The sequence below is a fragment of the Zingiber officinale genome, chromosome 3B (genome assembly GCF_018446385.1).
Source record: "Zingiber officinale cultivar Zhangliang chromosome 3B, Zo_v1.1, whole genome shotgun sequence".
Taxonomy (NCBI): domain Eukaryota; kingdom Viridiplantae; phylum Streptophyta; class Magnoliopsida; order Zingiberales; family Zingiberaceae; genus Zingiber; species Zingiber officinale.
Window position 1 is genome coordinate 93,347,186 of NC_055991.1, and position 18,967 is coordinate 93,366,152.

General features: G+C 33.7%; 2 protein-coding genes across 3 annotated transcripts in view; both read left to right on the forward strand.

Moving 5' to 3' along the window:
• The window catches only part of LOC121967107 (probable serine protease EDA2), a 30,358-nt gene extending 19,299 nt beyond the window's left edge, over positions 1-11,059 (forward strand). The window contains exons 8-15 of one of the 2 annotated variants that reach the window (XR_006107649.1): positions 2,804-2,912; positions 3,052-3,148; positions 4,767-4,861; positions 7,149-7,223; positions 7,621-7,704; positions 7,849-7,947; positions 9,492-9,556; positions 10,654-11,059. Coding sequence is in view for 1 of the 2 variants with exons in the window: in XM_042517138.1 (XP_042373072.1) it covers positions 2,804-2,912; positions 3,052-3,148; positions 4,767-4,861; positions 7,149-7,223; positions 7,621-7,704; positions 7,849-7,947; positions 10,654-10,715 (621 nt within the window). In the remaining variant the exon portion in view is untranslated. The remainder of the gene's footprint in view (positions 1-2,803; positions 2,913-3,051; positions 3,149-4,766; positions 4,862-7,148; positions 7,224-7,620; positions 7,705-7,848; positions 7,948-9,491; positions 9,557-10,653) is intronic. The other variant, XM_042517138.1, reaches the window with a different exon arrangement.
• A 3,474-nt stretch (positions 11,060-14,533) lies between these two features.
• On the forward strand, positions 14,534-16,761 carry LOC121967110 (chlorophyll a-b binding protein CP26, chloroplastic-like). Its single transcript, XM_042517140.1, has 6 exons — positions 14,534-14,793; positions 14,877-14,961; positions 15,063-15,113; positions 15,744-15,864; positions 16,066-16,200; positions 16,313-16,761. Exons 1-6 carry the CDS (start codon positions 14,577-14,579, stop codon positions 16,571-16,573), a joined length of 870 nt encoding a protein of 289 aa, XP_042373074.1. The 5' UTR covers positions 14,534-14,576; the 3' UTR covers positions 16,574-16,761.
• Positions 16,762-18,967: the final 2,206 nt, after the last annotated feature.

Below are 18,967 nucleotides of genomic sequence, written 5' to 3' on the forward strand. Positions count from 1 at the left end.
TTTTTACCTCATGGACACATGGAGGGAAAAAAAATAACCATCCTTTCTTGTGCATGGATGGAGGAAAAAATTTAACCATAATTATAGAGGTAAATCATTAAAGAGGAAAAAAGGTTTTTTTTTCTCTCTATTTACCCTCGTGGATGGATGGATGGATGAGAGAAAAAAAATTAACAATGGAGGAAAAATTAATGGATCAAGAAGGAAAAATATTAAGAGAGAAAAGAATAAGAGTAGGAATTTGAATTAATTGTCTAAAAATAAAAAAAATAGAAATGAAAAATAATAAATAAATAAACAGTAGGACCGTGCCAAGAGGACTATGTTGGTGTCGGTCCATGAGTGGAAAGACGCTCGTGCTGATCGGCATGGTATGATATTCATACCATGGTTTTAACCGATGAGATACTTTGACTTTCTAAAATATCCCACCCTCTATGAATGGATGAAAATGGTAAGTGTTAACATTTCCTTAAGAGTGACTGACATTATGTCATTCATTTGTTGTGCCATGAACTTTATCTTTTGTTTGCCAATAATCAATCTCCAATGAAGGGGTATTGCCAATTTTTTAAGCATTCCCTTATGGGCCATATAATTTTGATGAGTTTTGATGATGAATACTTGTCAATTATTATGGTTCCACCAGTTGTTTGCCTAACCATCTTATGTGGTTGAACATTGTGTCAAAGCACGGGGTAAAGTCCTCTACGCTTAGAACTAAGAAGTTAAAACCAAGGTTCAAAAACCCAGTCTATGCCAAAGTTTTGATTTTTGCTAGAATGATACTTATTTTGATTTTATGTCGATGTTCTCATGTACGATGTCAGTGGCGAGTTGAAGATTAAAGGAGGAAATAGATGAAGGAGAAAAAGAAGATAAAAATAATTACATATACATAAGTTTAGAATTTATATTTTATTTGAAATGACATGGATATAAGCTTCAAAACATAATAATATTATTTCAATTCATCTTGACTTGTTTTGTAGCATGCTAAGGCGGTGTCAAATGTTGATATCATACAATATCTTGGTTTAAAATTTTGAACCGTATCGGAGTTCTGATTTATGATTGAAACGATACAATTTCGGTACGTGCCATGCTGATATGATTTTAGTATTTTTTTAAATATAAAATATATTAATTGAAAATAATTTTGTAAATAATTTTTTTAACCTAAATATTAAAAATTTAAAAAAAGGAGAAAAAACTATGGGAATGCGACACCCTCTCGACCCATGAAGGTCGCTGCGGGATCGGGCGGGTACTGGTGCCAGGCAATAGGATAATTGATGATTGATACGGTGACACAGGAGAATTGTCTGTTGAATAGTATAACACTTTACATGATTTCAAACAATGGTTAACACATACTAAACCAAGTTCACATGTGAAAGCCTAGAATGCATTCTCTCAATCCTTGACAAAATAGCTTGATCTAAGCTTGTAGTAGTAGTGGATGATTCCACCTTAATGAGCCAAGGATGAGGATCTTTAGAGGTAGCAAATGATCTTGCATCAACTTAAAGTGCGAGACAATTTGCCAATAAGAAGCAAAAACATTGATGAAAGTTCAATTGGGGGTTGACATTATGTTGTCATTCATTTGAATTGTAGCGACAGTACAAACATAAATAGATCTTCCTAGTTCCTACCTTGATTTTGGGTAAGGATAGGTCAACCTATTACCGCCATCGAGCATAGAATCTGATTGAGGATAACATGTATAATCAAATTATTCTTTTATCCAATATAATTTCAAATTAATCCTTTCTATGACACTCATTTTGTAATTAAATATCTGGTTTTTTTTATATTATGTCCTTCGAATTTGTTAATCACCACAATAGTTTCCAGAAACAACAATATCAAATTTGCGGTAAAGTTGTTGCCATGTGACCAAAAGGTCACGGGTTCGAATCCAGGAAACAGTTTCTTGCAAAAAGTAAGGTAAGGCTGCGTACAATGGATCCTTCCCCGGGACCCCGCATGACGGGAGCTTCGTGCACCGGCTGCCCTTTTTTTACTATTATATGTTCTAATGAACACAAAAAATAAAGTAAGCACAACTCACCCATTAGCTGTGACCCACCTCCATGGTAGCTTGCCCAACCATTTTCATGCGTCCACCATTTGTTTGATTCCCCAGTAAGTTTGATTGGCAAATGGATTAGTGGCTCCTACAAGGATTGCACTGGAGCCTTGTTTTCATTCGTCTAATTTCCTTGGTTCGTATCCTCATAGATTTATAATGAGATGGGCCAAACTATATAATGACTGGCCAAGTTTGACAACTGTATAGAACTCTTGCTTCACACCCATCTATTTTAACTATTTTGGTAATTCTTTTTTATTTCTGAAATTATATTTCATATATTTAGAGCTAGATCCTTTTAAATCCTTATGAATTTTTTTTACCCATCATTCAAGTTATCCATTAACACACATTGATGGGTACAATTTATTTTCAAGGTTTGTTTTGAATATGACTAGTGAATTTATTCAATATTAATATAAAAGGATAGAGACTTAACGTTGATTTGTGAAATATTCTCCTAGTCTAAGAATTTTGAGGAAATTCCTCTATTTTGTACTTACTAGGCTGAACATGTCTTTGTGGTTGTAAGAAAGTCTAAGAAGTTTGCTTGCAAAGCAACATTAAGAATCCTGCAATTATTAGTGAATTTCTAAGGAAAGATTTACTTTATAAGAAGCACAAACATATAAATATTTTATGGATTATCTGATCCTGAATTATGTCGAATTTTTCAACTAGGCTAACATGATTTGCTGCTTTCAGGAAGCATATGCTGAATATGTGAAAGATTATTATATTGGAAAATTTGGTTCGTTGATTGAAACTTATGATCAACAATATTTGAAGAATACAACTCCTGGTGAAAATAGTGGTATGCCCAACCCTTTTGCCCTTCTTGGTCTGCCTTGTTTAGGCAAAGGACTAAAGCTACTTTGAATTTGCATTTCATGACAATGTCCAAATCTCTTGCTTACTCATTCATCTATTAATGATAATGTTTTGTTTCATAGCTGACAGATTATGGTGGTTTCAAGTCTGTACTGAGGTTGCATATTTTCAAGTGGCACCAAAAAATGATACTGTTCGTTCACCAAATATAGATACAAGGTATTCTTCCATTGAATGATCTTAGAAGTGCTTGTAATCCCTATGTCACGACAAGGATTCTCAGTCCCATATATAAAATGGAGTTAAAATGTGTCCAGTTGAAAAATCTCACAAATTTGTCTATTGATCCAATTCAAGAGCACGTGAGGTAAAGTTCTCTTGTTTTATCAAGGATATCCTCATTGTTCTCTATCCAAGAACACCATTCTGGAAAAGGTGGACACCTGTGAATTTTGGCATCACTAGCATCCAGTTGCAAATACAGCTGTTTAATGATTGTATTTCACTTCTGGAATTTGAATATAGTCCTAAGGTCTTAATTAACAGTGTAGTGTCTTTTGCCATATGCAATTAAGGGTTGGATCAACTTCACGTTGTGAAGTCAGGCCAATAGGAGAAGGGTAATAATCAATTAAATGAGTTCTTCACAATTTCATAAAGATAGGACTGCAATTCATGTAATTCCGGTTAACTTAGTGCTTCTAAGCTTATCCTCAGTGATTACTTGTCCTAGTGAAACATCTATTTATGTACTACTAGTCAAAGTTCACATCTGTAGCTTACATTTCCCAGCATAATTTGAAATGCTTTGAATTTTAAAGAGGAGAATATGAGGAAAATAGGAGTGAACAGTGAGAATCTTATTGAAGCTCAAAACAACTTCCAACATCCAAAAAGGACTAAAGGTGATGCTTTTGCTATTGGAAATATGTCCAACACCAAATTCCTAGCTATTTGCTTGGTATTGTGCATGATACCATCCTGTATCATCCAATACACATGATACAAAGGTTGTAAGAATTGGTATAGTCAGCCTCAACATGGGTGGGTATGGTTTGGAATAATGAATATGGCAAAGACAGGATTTCAAGCTGAATGAATTTCACAAGAGGAAATTCAAGAGATTTACCATGGTAACTATCCATAGAAACTCTAGGTTTCACTAAAGCATCACCAAACCTAAGTAACCTTTGACTTTACAACTAAAATGGAATGTGCAGATGTGAAAATAAAATTAGAAGCATTAGATTGTATTCTTCTCCTTGTCTGAACTAGTATGGTGATCAAAGTGTTGATTTATTATTCAACAATACTTCAGCTCCTTTTCAATTTAACAGACCAAATAGTTCTGTTTGTAAGACTATATCAGAGGATTAAAAGAGTTACAGTCTGATGGTAAATAACATGTGTTTGTCATACGGGATGAACCTTATTGGTGGGGCTGATTGACAATAGTCTGACACCAGAGTGGTTAGTGTGGCTAAAGAAGCGAAGAAACTAGAGTGAATATCATTCATATTCTACTCAATTCAAACTTATATCCAACTTACTCTTAGTTTTTCTGGGGATGACAATGAGGACAAGCTCCATGCATCAGACAATCCAGTTGATTGCGATGTTGGGATCATTTGATACAGGTCTGATATAGTAACAGCCTGAGCATGGACTGTTATAGGTTCTGGACAGAGTTTTCTGAGTTTATCTTTGCTATCATGAGACCCTCATACTTTTACGTAGTGCTTTTCATTTATTTTATTTTGTTGCCTTCAAAATGCACTAGTTTTCCATTTTTGTTGTTATTGAACTATATTGATAGGCTCCTGTTGAGAAAATATAGGTACCATTTGGACCTTTGCAAAAATGTTTTTGGAGAAGGGGTCTACCCTGATGTGGAAATAACCAATATATATTATGGAGGCACAAGAATTGCTGGTATGGTTATATATTAATATTTTTCCAACAGTATGGTAATAATGGTTAGGAATATTGTGAGTGGTTGGTCTTGTTTCAAAATACAAACTATACTTTTGTTCTTAAGACAAAATGACCATGATCAATAGTTTTCACTGTTTCAATAGTAGAGATGTGTCAAGTGGGTACAAACCATTACGTGATTGTTGCTGAGAATTTCTTTGAATGGGGGACTGTAGTTAATGTTGCATTCAAGGTTTAAAATCTCGACCTGTGTCGAGGTTTCGGTCTCAGACCGGAACGATACGGTTTCGGTATCGTATCACGCCATGCCGACAAGGTTTTGGTATTTTTTAATTTAAACTTGAAATAATTTTCTAATAATAATAATTCAACTATCTCAATTTAGAATGATCATAGGGGTACAAGATTATAAGTGTTTTATTATGAATCATAAATTTAAGAGACCTTTATCAAAATTTCTTAAATAAAAGACATCATATTTCCTAAGCAGATTAGTAGAGACATTCTAAAATAAAAATATATGTTTTATATGTTCAGGAAATAAGAATTTTAAAAGTAAAAAAGCTAAACATCTTAATATTCATGGATCTAAGTTTTAAATTGATTCTATATTTTTTCTATAATAAGTATATAAATTAATTAAAAAATACTACATTAGGTATAATAATTGTATAAATTAACTATTTATTTATTTAAATTAATTATTATTTTAAATAATAGATATTTAAAATGATAAAAAAATTAAAATATTAATTAAATGGTAAAACTGAAAAAAATATAAAATAGTTAAAAAATATCAGAATATTAATCTCATTTATTAGATTTTTTTATTTTTTAGAATTTTTAAATAAAATTTAAATTAGTAAAATTAATTTTCAGAATATTAATTAATAAAATTTATTTTTTAAAAATTTTTAAATACATTTATATTTTATTGGGACAATTTAATTAGACTTTATAAAAGGTTCTTCGAAATATCACACTTACCTTAGGAAATGTTTGAATTAATTAAATCAAAATATTTAATTTTTAAAACCTAAATTCGAGAAATCGCTGCACGCTCCTCCGGTGGCGCCGGAGAGTCGCGAGGGACGCCTTCGGTGGCCCTCCTCCAGTGGCGCTGGAGAGTCGCGAGGGACGCCTCCGACGCCACCGGAGGAGTTGCAGGACTCCTTCTGCACCACCGGAGGAGTCGCAGGACTCCTCCGCCGCCGTTGGAGGAGTCCCGCGACTCCTCCAACAGCGTCGGTCACGATAGGTCCTTTGTCGCGCGACAAGCATGCCTGATTGTCGCGCGACGACGAGCGCACGTGATTCCTCTGTCGCACGAAATTGTAGCTATATTGGTGTCGGTTTCGGTGCGTGTGCGGAACGGTAAGTTTCACCTACACGGAACGAAATTTTCAACACTGGTTGCATTCATTATCTTGTTAATTTAATTTAAGTAATCACGTAGCTCCTTCAGAGTGTGCAGAGTCAAGGCTATTATATAGGTGATGCATTCATTATTTTATTAATTTACTATAAATAATTATGCAACTCCTTTTAGAGAGGGAAGCTGTAACTCTGTCTTAAATATGAGTAATTCATTCATTATTTAATTACTTTAAATACAGCTAATTTCGCATTTTAGTTTATCATGATTCTTATGATAGTTCATGTTCTTTTTAAGGAGACTAGCCTAGCTTTTCATACTCTTTTATAGTATATCACTTGTCAATCACCAAATTATCAATAAGTGTTAAAGGACACAAATAAAGTAGATAAACGATTAAGAGTGTCAAAGGGCAAGTGATAATTCTCTTTTTCTAACAACTTCATAATTATATCATCTACCTTTATAAATTTAATCATACACGAGATAAATATAATGGAATAATAAATTCAGCAATAGATTGAAACCTCGTCAATAGACTTTTATAATAACTTATCTAATTAAGACGCAGGTAAAGTAGATGAAGTTTAATTGAAAAGAATAAAGGAAAAAAAAATATATTCCAGATCCATTATCTGCTAGTTTATATGGATTTTTTTTTATTACTCTTCAACCTGTGTTTAAGTGTTGCAATAAAAAATATCTTTTCCTTGATTAATATGAACTGCATCTACAATTCACCTTTTCCTTCATAGATATGAACTGCATCTACAAGTCACATAAATATGAACTTGCATAATTGCAATAAGATGGCTATGAATCATGTTGAGGCTGTAATTCAGCCATTAACAATCAGAAAAATTGCATTTATCAGTGCATGGGAAAACTGAGGTTTCTATTTGAAATTAGGTTCGAAGATAGTCTTCACGAACGGCTCACAGGATCCTTGGCGTCATGCATCTAAGCAAAAGTCATCAGAAGATTGTAAGACATTGCATTATATTTTACTCTTTTCGCTCTCTTCCAAGGAAAATGTTTATTACAGTGCTATTTTCTCTTACTAGTGTTTTTTGTTCTAAATTTGTTTCTATCTTTAATTTCTTAAGATCAATCTTTTATAAAATTTCATTGAACACAAATAAATAATATAACTCTCTAGTATGTATAAAATATGAAGCAAAAGTGAATGCTCATTTTAATTATTTTTCCTTATCTTGTACTCACTAGTGCAGAATCAGATTGTTTCTGGATCACTTCTTAGTTTACCTAATCGTATGGGCATTCCTAAAGACTAAAATTATCAGCAAGCTGAGCAATAGCTTCAAAAGTCCATTCTATTTAGCACGAGTGCTTGGTAATATTAGTTTCATCTTTGTTGCAGTGCCTTCCTACTTAATCAAATGCCATAACTGTGGGCATGGCAGTGATTTCAGAGGTTGCCCTCAGTCACCTTTGAATATTGAAGGTATAGTTGGTTTCTTGTAAATTACTTTCTGACTCGAGCCAATTATTAAATACCTTCAATTACACAAATAATCAATGACAAATTTACAGAACCACCCTATTAATTAAATATTTCATTTAAGATAATCTTATGATGCTTCCATAGGCAATGCCGACAAGTGCACGTCACCTGAAGCAGTGCAGAAAGTGAGACAACAAATCATACAAAATATTGACTTGTGGCTATCTGAATGTCAAATTGCAGGTATGAGTTACTTGAAGTTGCGTGAATGTCATCTTATAAGATGGTTTGATTTTATATTTTGTAGAATAGTTATATGGTTCTTTTGAATGTTAATTTGCACTATTAAAGTCGCTTTAATGGGGGTAGACTAATAGAAATAATGTGCTGTTTGTTCGGGTGGAACGGACATGGTGCTGCAGATGCAAGTAACAGGCAGGTGCAAGCCTAGCATTGTGGGCATGCAGAGGCCAACTAACCTAGGATACTGAGATATTTTATTTAGTGTGTCTACAACTGTTTCTTTATGGTGATAGCTGGAATTTCATTGCAGTCATGAATTTCTACGGTGTTATAGAGCTTAGGAGATGCCTTACAAAACATTGGAAGATTGCCTATAGAGAACTATTTTCTGTGGTAGCTTTTGGTATTCAAGTACTACTAGAGGTGAGGTTTCACTTTTTCTTCGGTATTCAGCTTGGAGTATAGGATAGATTCTAGGGATATTGGGCAAGGTTTGAACATCAATTCATTTGACTCCCATGTGCTTCTCTCTCGTATAGAGTTTCTTAGTGAACATATACTTCCTGTTTCATTTGATTATTTTATGGAGACTCTAGGTGGGTTAAAGAGGATAGGAGATTCACAAATCAAGTGAGACTGCAGTAGTTATATAAAGCAGGGGTAGGAAGGTACAATTGCATGGGTAAGGATCGTAGTAGTAGAAATTTAGATTCAGATATAAATTTCCAAAGGATGTTTAATGCTATAGGAGCAAAGCATAGTCACATCTAGGGTGCTGCCATGCGGAGAAGACAATGACTCAGAGCAAAGTGCAGATAGTGAGGAAGAAGACATTGCTGTTGTTTTTTTAGAGCAAAAGAATGTCTCTTCTATAACCCCGTAGTTCTCGTGTGATATATGTTTGCTCTATAAGATTTTGTGTTTGGGGGATGATTAAGAGGTAGAGGCTTAGAGAGTCGGTATAGAGAAACTCCAGAACCACTATAGAGCCATTAGTAAAGTTCGGCGGGTGGCTCATGGTAAATAGATCCATATGACAACTGGCTATAAAAGACGTGACATGTCTTAGGATGATACATAAGTTGTGCAACATGGGTAGAATGCTCAAGTCACATAGTGCATTTCAAGACACAAGAGAGATGAAAGAGAAGGTTTGTTAGTTATCTACGAGAAATCTCAAGGACCTCTTTGTATATAGACATAGACATATGTTAAACTATATCAAATTATTGTTGTCTTTATTTATGTGTTGTGTCTGTTCTACTAAGCAGACAAACACTCTACCAAGTGATCTTATGATGAAGTTATTTTGTATCTAAGAAACTCTGGATTTGATCTACATGTATGGTTTAAGAGAGTATATTGAATTATGTGGTACTAGAGTAGACATCTTTAATTCTTCTATGTATCTTTCTTCTTATTCCTCGCATCTACTTAACTTTAAGTAGTTGTAAAGTTTCAATTACTTTGGATTTTGTACATGCATGTTTCCTTATTTATTACTGATACCGAGCTAAATCTTGCTTGATCACTATATTTTGAAGGTTCAAAATGACCGAGAAAAATAAATTTATACAATTAGGATCAAATGTCACGGGGGTGCTATTTGGTAAGTAGTGGAAGAAATATTAGTAATTTTAATTCCTAATACTTATTTATTTGGCATATACCTTCAGATAAGATGTCCTAATTTCGATTACTTTTAAACTCAATCTTGCTCCCTCCCATTCTCTTACACTTTGAAGTTTGTTGTTGAATAAAGTGGCATAATCTTAAAGTGTATGCTTTTAACTCAACCTTATTTATGATCATAGTAAATTATCTAAGTCTATATTTAATTACATTCTCTTTGTTTTAAGAGTTGGATTATTTAAGCATAATCATTTAGTATATGTAGTTCATGAACTACAATTAAACTATTATTTAGTATATTCTCAAGGTACATATCTTCTAGACTTTATCAATGAGATTGTCAACTAAGATATCAACCTCATGTTGTGCAAATGGTATTAGAGCACCCATACTCCTATATGATGGCAGGGAAGATATAAAACTCCTTGAGAGAGTGCCTTTATCATTAGATTCATTGGTCGATGCATAAGAGGTTGTAGGCTTTTAATTGTCCATCGACACCTATCCATCGTATCTACCCCGCATAACCTCCTCACTTGTTTTGTTTCTTCCATGAAGATTTAGTACAACCAACTTAATATGCAACTAGAAACTGTAAGCAACATAAGAAAAGCGAGCGCAAATCTACAAAATAGACAAAAAGGGCGGCATGGATGATGGATATAGGCATAAAATAAGGCTCAATAAAAGCACATAATTTGCTATGGAAGTGCATTGCATGAAACCAACAATGTAACGATTCACTCCCTAGGAGCCCTGTGAGCATAAAGTCCATGAAGTGCTAACCGCTAATCAGTGTGGTCTTCTAGTAGAGTGGCGCCCCTAAAACTTCTAACAACAAGTATAAATTAAACTTATGATAAACTTCTTGTGTTTTTCTAGTTGATTTGTGTTACTTAATATGTTCACAATGATGGTAGAACGAGATTCATTCGTGCGGGATAAGGTTTTGAAAACAAATTGCTTCAGTTTTGATCTTCATAATTAATTAAGAGCAATAGGGTCTTCATACATCACTTAGTCAACACACATTTACTAGATGCCCCATTCATGTAACTGATCTTGTTCTTTCAGGAGCTGATTCTGATGAGCTAGACTCGTTTCTCTCGCCGACAACGATGGCCTCCAGTTACTGATCGCTTTAAGTGATATATAACTCCCTACATCTTGAACTAGAGATGACGAAGTCTAAAGGTTTTGGAAGGGTTTAAGTGTTCGCCACAGACGCTTTGAGTTATTGCATTCGACGATGCTTTGAGTTCTTGCATTCACATGGAATTAGCTGACGACATTGGCAAGCTGTAATTTGATCGTCGGATGGCGGCACTTTGGCAGTCCTTATCTGTTTGTCGCAGTTGATGTTTTATTTATTTTCGTTGCATATCTCCAATAAGAAATAAAAATTGATCTAAGACAGTTGCTGTTGTTTTTGTGATCATCATCTCTAATAAAAACAAATATATGCATATCTTTAAGAGCATCTGTAATGCTCGTTAATAGGGGGTGTTATAACATCCCTTGGTGTTAAATACCCATGGTGGAGGGGTGTTATAACACCTCACTTTCAATGCGTTCAATTGCAATGCTGGGCTGGTCCAGCTTACGTGTATGTTTTTTTTTTTTTAAATTTTATTTATTAAAAAATTGGAATTTTAAAATCAATAAAAAAATAAAAGTTACATTTTAAAAAGTAAGATTATTATTAAAATAATAGTAATAATTTAAATATTTTAAAATATATTTATTTAATATGATATAATTTTAAAATAATTAAGTAAATTGTGGGACTCATAAATAATGAAGGTTAATAGGAGCATAATAAGAGCATCCATAATGTATCAGTATTATAACATTCATCATCTCATGAACATGTGGTCCATTATCAAATATTCATTATAATAATATATCTTTTTCATCCACATTTATTTTAACATTAACAATCATTATTTATGAGTTTCACCATCCACTCAATCATCTTTAAATTATATAATATTAAATAAATATATTTTAAAATATTTAAATTATTATTATTATTTTTTAATAATAATAGTATTTTTAAAAAATTTACTATTTTTAAAAAATAATATAAAATTTTTTATAGTTAAAAAAAATAATTTATTTTTAAAAAGAAAAGATGAGAGAGGGGCGTTAATACCTTTGAACGCCTCTCCCTCTCTTTCTTGTGAGCGGACATTATAATATCTATTCATAATGGAGAGGAGGTGTTAAATGAGCATTATAATACCTATTTAATACTTCAATATGTGTACCTTAAGTATGTGGTAGTAGATTTTATATTTTTTTGATGAAATGATGGGTGTTATAACGATAATATATTATGAATGCTCTAACAAATCTATTTAACTTACAATTTACTATTTTTTCAAAATGAATTGGAAAAAAAAAAAAAAAACTACATCTTTTTATTGAAATCATTTAAAAGATATGTTTTTTTATTAATCATCAAAATAAATCTCCACTCATTTTTTTTAGTTACGAGTTATCTTAAAAAAAAAAAAAATAGATCTGCTATCTTAATGATTCTCTTAGTACTAGAGCTGTCAAACAAGTCAATCCATGGTGGGACGGATCGGTCCATGGTCGACCAACCATGGGGTAGGGGCGGGCCGACTCGTCAACTTGACAAGTTGGAATTTCAACCCAATCCAATCCAAGGCAGGTTGCGAGTTTGGCGGGTCAACCCGTGGATCCATCAATTTAAAAAAAAAATAAAAAATAATTTATATCTTCAACGTTTTACTTCGGAAAAGTTTCATCAGCCAAATATATCTATAAACATATATTTTAAATATAAATGAACACAAACGAGTATTTATGTGAGATGAAAAATACTATTTTCATTTCAAAATTATAATAAAGAAAGATAATAAATTGATAAAAAACTTAGCTTATATTTGTTTTTCAACCCGCGGGCCAACCCAAGTCCATCACGAGCCAACCTGTGCGGGGCGCGGGCCTAGGCGGGTTGGCTCACGGGAGACTTGGGTTGATAAAATTTCAACCCAACCTGTTTAAATTATTTGGCGGGACGGGCCAATCCGACGGACCCAACCTAAATTGAGACTCTACCTAGTACCAATCCCACGGATATAGAAAAAGATATATATAGATACATAGATCATAGGGACTACGAGTTATCTTAACCGTTGTCGTTTATAATTGTAATAATATATTAATCATTTATATACATGTTATAGTAGTTATTAATGGTAGATCTATATAACATTATGATAGTTACCATTTGTAGCTATTATAACATATGTATAGATGATAGGGATGTTAATTCAGGTAGATTTCGACGGAAGTAATAATATTATAAAAAATATTAATTTGAGCTTGAATTCAATTAGAAAATTCTAAATCTGAACTAGGATAATCTGCCTAAGTCAAATAATTTGTCCGACCTAATTTTTTTTATTATTTTTATAATTTTTTTTTTCACTTTTATCTCAATATTTTATTATTGCTATATAACATTATTCATGTACCTAAAACATCTTAATTTTAAAATTAAAATTTGATTTAACTAAAAAAAAATCTAAATTTTAAATTTAGATCAATCCGAGTTAATTCGAACTTAATCTGAATCTAAACCAATTCAAGAACCTCTAATCCGAACTAGAAAATCTCCCACCCTAACTTATATTTTTCGAAAAAATTGGAATCGGATTGATGGAACAGATCCACTTTTGACACCCTTAATAAGTGATATCTTATTAACTCAAGTCAATATTGGTCAATACTTTATTTTTCATAAAAGGTTTATCTTAGGGCTAACCTTAGATTTCAAAAGTCCAGTGTAAAAAAAAGAAGGCCTTTTATGTTTAGGGAGATAGAAATAGAGAAAAATTGATTTAATGACCTCTTATTTTGTTGGCATTTACTTTTCTCTCTCTATATATATATATAAAATGTATCTATTCTTGTTATCATTTACTTAAAAAATGATAAAAAAACAGTGCCCTACCGGAGGTGGGGCGCTATGCGCTGGCCCACCTGAACCACCAAGGCCGGGTTATGATTGCTCTATTTTGAAAAGATATACTTCACCCTTATAATATGGTAGTGCTATATGGTTTTAGTTTCGATCAAAATTTTTTTGAGTAATCTTGGTCAAATTATTCTAATTTAATTAAAATTATTTAATATTATAATAATTTTGATCAAAATTACTATAATAATATTAAAATAAAAGTAATTTATCTTTTTCTTTATATAAATATATATATATATAGAGTTTTGTTACTGTGCGCGACCGCACAGTGCGCGACTGTGCGCGTCGCGCACAGTAACAGCGCTTTTTTTGTTTTTTTTTTTAATTTTTTTTTTGTTTTTTGAATTTTAAAAATTCAACATTTCCTTATTTAAAATTTAATATATAGATATATCCCCTAAACACATTACAATATTCAATAAATACTTAAATTAATTTTATTTTAATTTTTTTTTTAAACCAAACACTATAACCTAATTAGAAAGCCTAAACCCTATAGTTAAAATCTAAAAAAAAAATAGTTTTAACACTATACCCAAAGCCTGAACCCTATAAATAAAATCGTAAAGAAATTTTTTAATTATTTTTTAATTTAAAAATTAAAAAAAAATTAAAAAAAACAAAAAAAATTTGATACTGCGCGCGACGCGCACAGTCGCGCACTGTGCCGTCGCGCGCAGTATCAAATCTGTATATATATATATATCCGAAGAAAACAATATGGAATAAGTTGAAATCCCATCTGTCCACTAGATAAATCAGTGGCCAGGATTGGCCCTTAGCGAGATCATCATCTGCCACGTCACCACTACCTGGCCAATCAACTTCGGGCAAAAGATCACAATGCCGGAGCCACAGCCAATCATAGCGCTCGAAGCTGATCCGTCTCGGCCCCACCACATCCACGTTCCCACCATTTAGCGCCGCTGTCTTCCTTCCTTCCTCCGCCAGCAGCCGCAAACCAGCGCCGCAACCGACAGCCATGGCATCCGTCGCCGCAGCCACCGCTCCGGCCGCCCTCCGGGCCTCCGACATCCTCGGGACTCGCCTCAACGTCGCCGTCGCGACTCGCGCAGCCCCCGCGTCGCCGGCCGGGGGGCCCTCCAAAGTCGTGGCGCTTTTCTCCAAGAAGAGCTCCGCCGCCAAGGCGAAGGCAGCTGCAGCTTCTCCGGCGAGCGAGGAGCTCGCCAAGTGGTACGGTGAGTCGGCGCCCTACTCGCCTCCTCCACTCATGCTGGCGAGTCGTTCGATAGAATTACACAGTGAAAAATGGTTGTTTCAGGTCCCGACAGGAGGATTTTCTTGCCGGAGGGGCTCCTGGACCGGTCGGATGTCCCAGAGTATCTCACCGGGGAAGTCCCCGGAGAGTAAGTTCGATCCTTCGATGAATTGCTGTCTGAAGGAAGGAGATCTTGTTGACTAAATCTGATATCTTGTAATTAATTTCTCATCCGGTCTCCTCTTGCAGCTACGGCTATGATCCTTTTGGGCTGAGCAAGAAGCCTGAAAACTTCGCCAAGTATGTCGCTCATTCGCTTGCTCAATTGCTCAATCAAAAGGGCGTCCATTTTTATTCATTTCATCGAAAGGGCGCCCCTCTTTCAAAATTTATTAAAAGGGCGCTTCCTCTTTTATTTCATACTCAAAATATCTCTTTATTCTCGATCGGTCTCACTGCAAGAATATGAACCGACAACTTAATAACCCCTTGGAACTACTTTGTGTTCAAGGGTGGAGCATAAGGAGGTATTTACGGTATCAAATTATTGGAAGAGCGTTGTTTTGATAATTTTTAAAAGGAAGACCTTTTTTGACGATATGAACAAAAAAAAAAAGGCTCCCTTTTGATTTTTTTTGGGTCAAAGTTTCTTTTAGTTTTGATTGTAGGGTTTATTGAAAAGATTCTTGATTTCATTTGTTAAAAATATCTCTTTGATCTCGGTCGGTCTGATAGCGTAGGGGTATTTACGATACCAAATAAATTGTAGATGGAGCGTTGTTTCGATAATTTTTGAAAGAAGGGTGCTCTTCTTGACTATGCAAATAAAAAAGGCCACTCTTTTAATTCTCGATTGTTGTCCGTCAGAAATAGGGTTTACCGAGAAGATTCTCGATTTCATTTGCACTAAAAGTTTCAAATGGTGTGCAGATATCAAGCTTATGAGCTCATCCATGCGAGGTGGGCTATGCTCGGTGCGGCTGGGTTCATCATCCCTGAGGCTTTTAACAAATATGGTGCAAATTGTGGCCCTGAAGCTGTCTGGTTCAAGGTAATTTTCGATAACTCATGGTCTATTTACTCCTCGATCGAATGCCCAATCCTCATCAATAAACACAATCTTGTGTAGCTATTTGACCACATTTTTGAGTTCTTTCCCGCTTAGATGAGAGAACATTTACCTTTCTTATGGTAAATGTTCAGTGTCGCGATTAGTATTGTCGTAATTTGTCGCCCTTTGATGTGTTTGCAGACTGGTGCTCTTCTTTTGGATGGAAATACATTGAACTACTTTGGCAAAAACATTCCGATCAATCTCGCTTTGGCTGTCATTGCCGAAGTTGTGCTTGTTGGGGGTGCTGAATACTACAGAATTACCAATGGACTCGTAAGTAAAGCGAGAAAAATTCGATATCTTCCTTTGAATTTCAGGTTTATGGATGAATATCTTCCATCTATTTGGTTGTAAGTTTAATGATTCCACACTCGAACTGCTGTAGGATTTGGAGGATCAGTTGCATCCGGGAGGTCCATTCGATCCCCTCGGTCTCGCTAATGATCCAGACCAAGCTGCGATTCTTAAGGTGAAGGAGATAAAGAACGGCCGGCTAGCCATGTTTGCGATGCTTGGTTTCTTCGTGCAGGCCTATGTCACCGGGGAAGGACCAGTGGAGAACCTCGCCAAGCATCTTAGTGACCCATTTGGAAACAATTTGCTTACTGTGATCTCCGGAGCAGCCGAGAGAACTCCGACTCTGTAAATCTCGCATTCTTATCATGTAAGACAACGACAACAGCCCGTGCTTAGCAAAACATTGTCGATTAACTTGAAACTTAAAAATCGATAGATGTTTGTATCATGGAATTCACTTGACTAGGCTCGAATTGAATGTGCCACAGACCAATGGAGGGAAAACCTGATGTTTCAAATACATGAGATTTACGAGTATTTACTTCTTTTATAAGCATTCATCTTTTTTTTGAAAGCTCTTTGTGCCTCAATCAACTGCCTAGTTGACTACTTTTAATCACTATAGAAAAAACTGTTTTTTGGACAAATTTGACGACAAATTTTAAAAAAAAAATTGTTGCAAAAATATTTTGCGACGAAATCTGCGATGAATATTTTTCGTCATAGAAAACTCGTCCCTAAATATTTGTGATGAAAAATTGAAATTTGTCGCAAATTTTGCAATGAAAATAACGTTGCAAATATTGTAAATTTAGAAATGCATATCTGCAACGAATTTTTTTCTGTCGCAGATTTTAGCTACGAAAATAAGAATTTGTTGTAAAATTTACGACGAATTCTTATTTTTGTCGCAAAGTTATTTGGAAGATCACAAAATTTAGAAATCAGATCTAATTTTAATTTTTGCGACGAATTTTTATATTCGTCGCGGAATTCGTCGCAGAAACTACAATGAATATAAAAAATCGTTGCAAATTTTACGAAAACTTGTCAGATTCGTCGCAAAATATGCGACGAATCTGGAAATTCGTTCCAAAATCTGTGATGAATATTTAGATTCGTTGAAGATTCTGCGACAAATATTCGGATTCATTGTGGATTTTTGCAATGAATCTGGAAATTTGTTGCAAAAATCTACGACAAATCTGAAAATTCGTCATAGAATCTATAATATTTTTTTGGTCATTATGATAGTTTTGTGACTAAAATAATTTTGTTGCCAATTTCGTTGTAAATTCTGCAACGAATTTTCATATTCGTTGCAGAAAAAAATTTCTTCAAAAATTTATCTCAAAACTGTGATGAATATTCAGATTTGTTGCAGATTCTGTAACTAATCTGATAATTCATTGTAAAATCTGTGACGAATATGAAAATTTATTGCGGAATCTAACACTATTTTTTTCGATACATTACAATAGATTTACGACGAAAATATTTTCTTCGCAAAATTTGTCGCAAAACTTAATAAAATCTTTCTAGAATTATGCAAATTCTATATTTAACATGGTTAATACAAAAATATCTATCGAATTCGTACACATAGTATCTAACACATTATATCTAACAATAAAATAATACATAAACCAAATCACAATTTATATACATCAAATCCAAATATCACAAAATATTCATAAAATCCAAACATTTCATACATCAAAATACAAACATCATCTAATATCCTTACAATCAAAACATACCATACATCAAAATACAAACATCACATAAGATCTAATATCCATGCACTCCAAACATCATAAGAAATTCTAAACCATCCATACATCAACAAATTTTCAAACATCACTAAATCTTCTCTATCTTCTTCTAATATCCTTATTTTCCTGCATCAAAATAAAAATACAAACAATATCAATGATTACAATAAAGAAATTACTATATACGAACGTAAAAAATAATTTTTACTTACTCCAATATTGATTTTCATTGCGTCCGACCAATCCTGTTTTAAAAAAATTAATAGTATTTAAAAAAAAGAAATGTTTACAATTAAATAACTAATGTTCAAAAATATGAATTATGAGATAAATAAAATTCATACAAGAAGATCCATCACCACTATCGTCATCATCACCGCTGCCACCAATATTATCCAAACCGGAAGGAGCGGAATTTAACTGAAGATGTCTCATAATTAAATCTTATTGTTGGCACATATCTCTTATTTCTTCTTAGCTAGCTCTCATTTCTGAATCTCTAGCTCTTCTTTCTTCATCTCTTTCTAATATTATACCCTTTAAATGTGAAACCTCTTCAGTCAAGGAATTTATCTTAGTCGTGACTGCTATTGGGGTGGAAAAGGATTTACAAGAAACTCTATGATTTTTGCTTAAAGAACTCACTCCCAATATTCTTCCCCCTTTCTGTCCCCCACTAGCCTCCAGCCATAAATCCAAATTATTACCGACAGATAACTCAGTTTCCTCACTAGCACATGATCTTCTATGTGCTATCTTGAGCTCATTGTATTTGTCTGGTAGTGTAATTATAAAATTAAAATAAATTTATTGTAATAATAATTTATAAACACATATATTTTTAATTAATCCAAACCTTTATTACTTTTGCTCTAGTCCTATTCCAAGACTTATCCTTTTTTGTAAAAGTTTTGGTAAAAGTTTCTATGAATGAAGGTTCCTTTCTCATATCTTTGGTTTAAAAAATA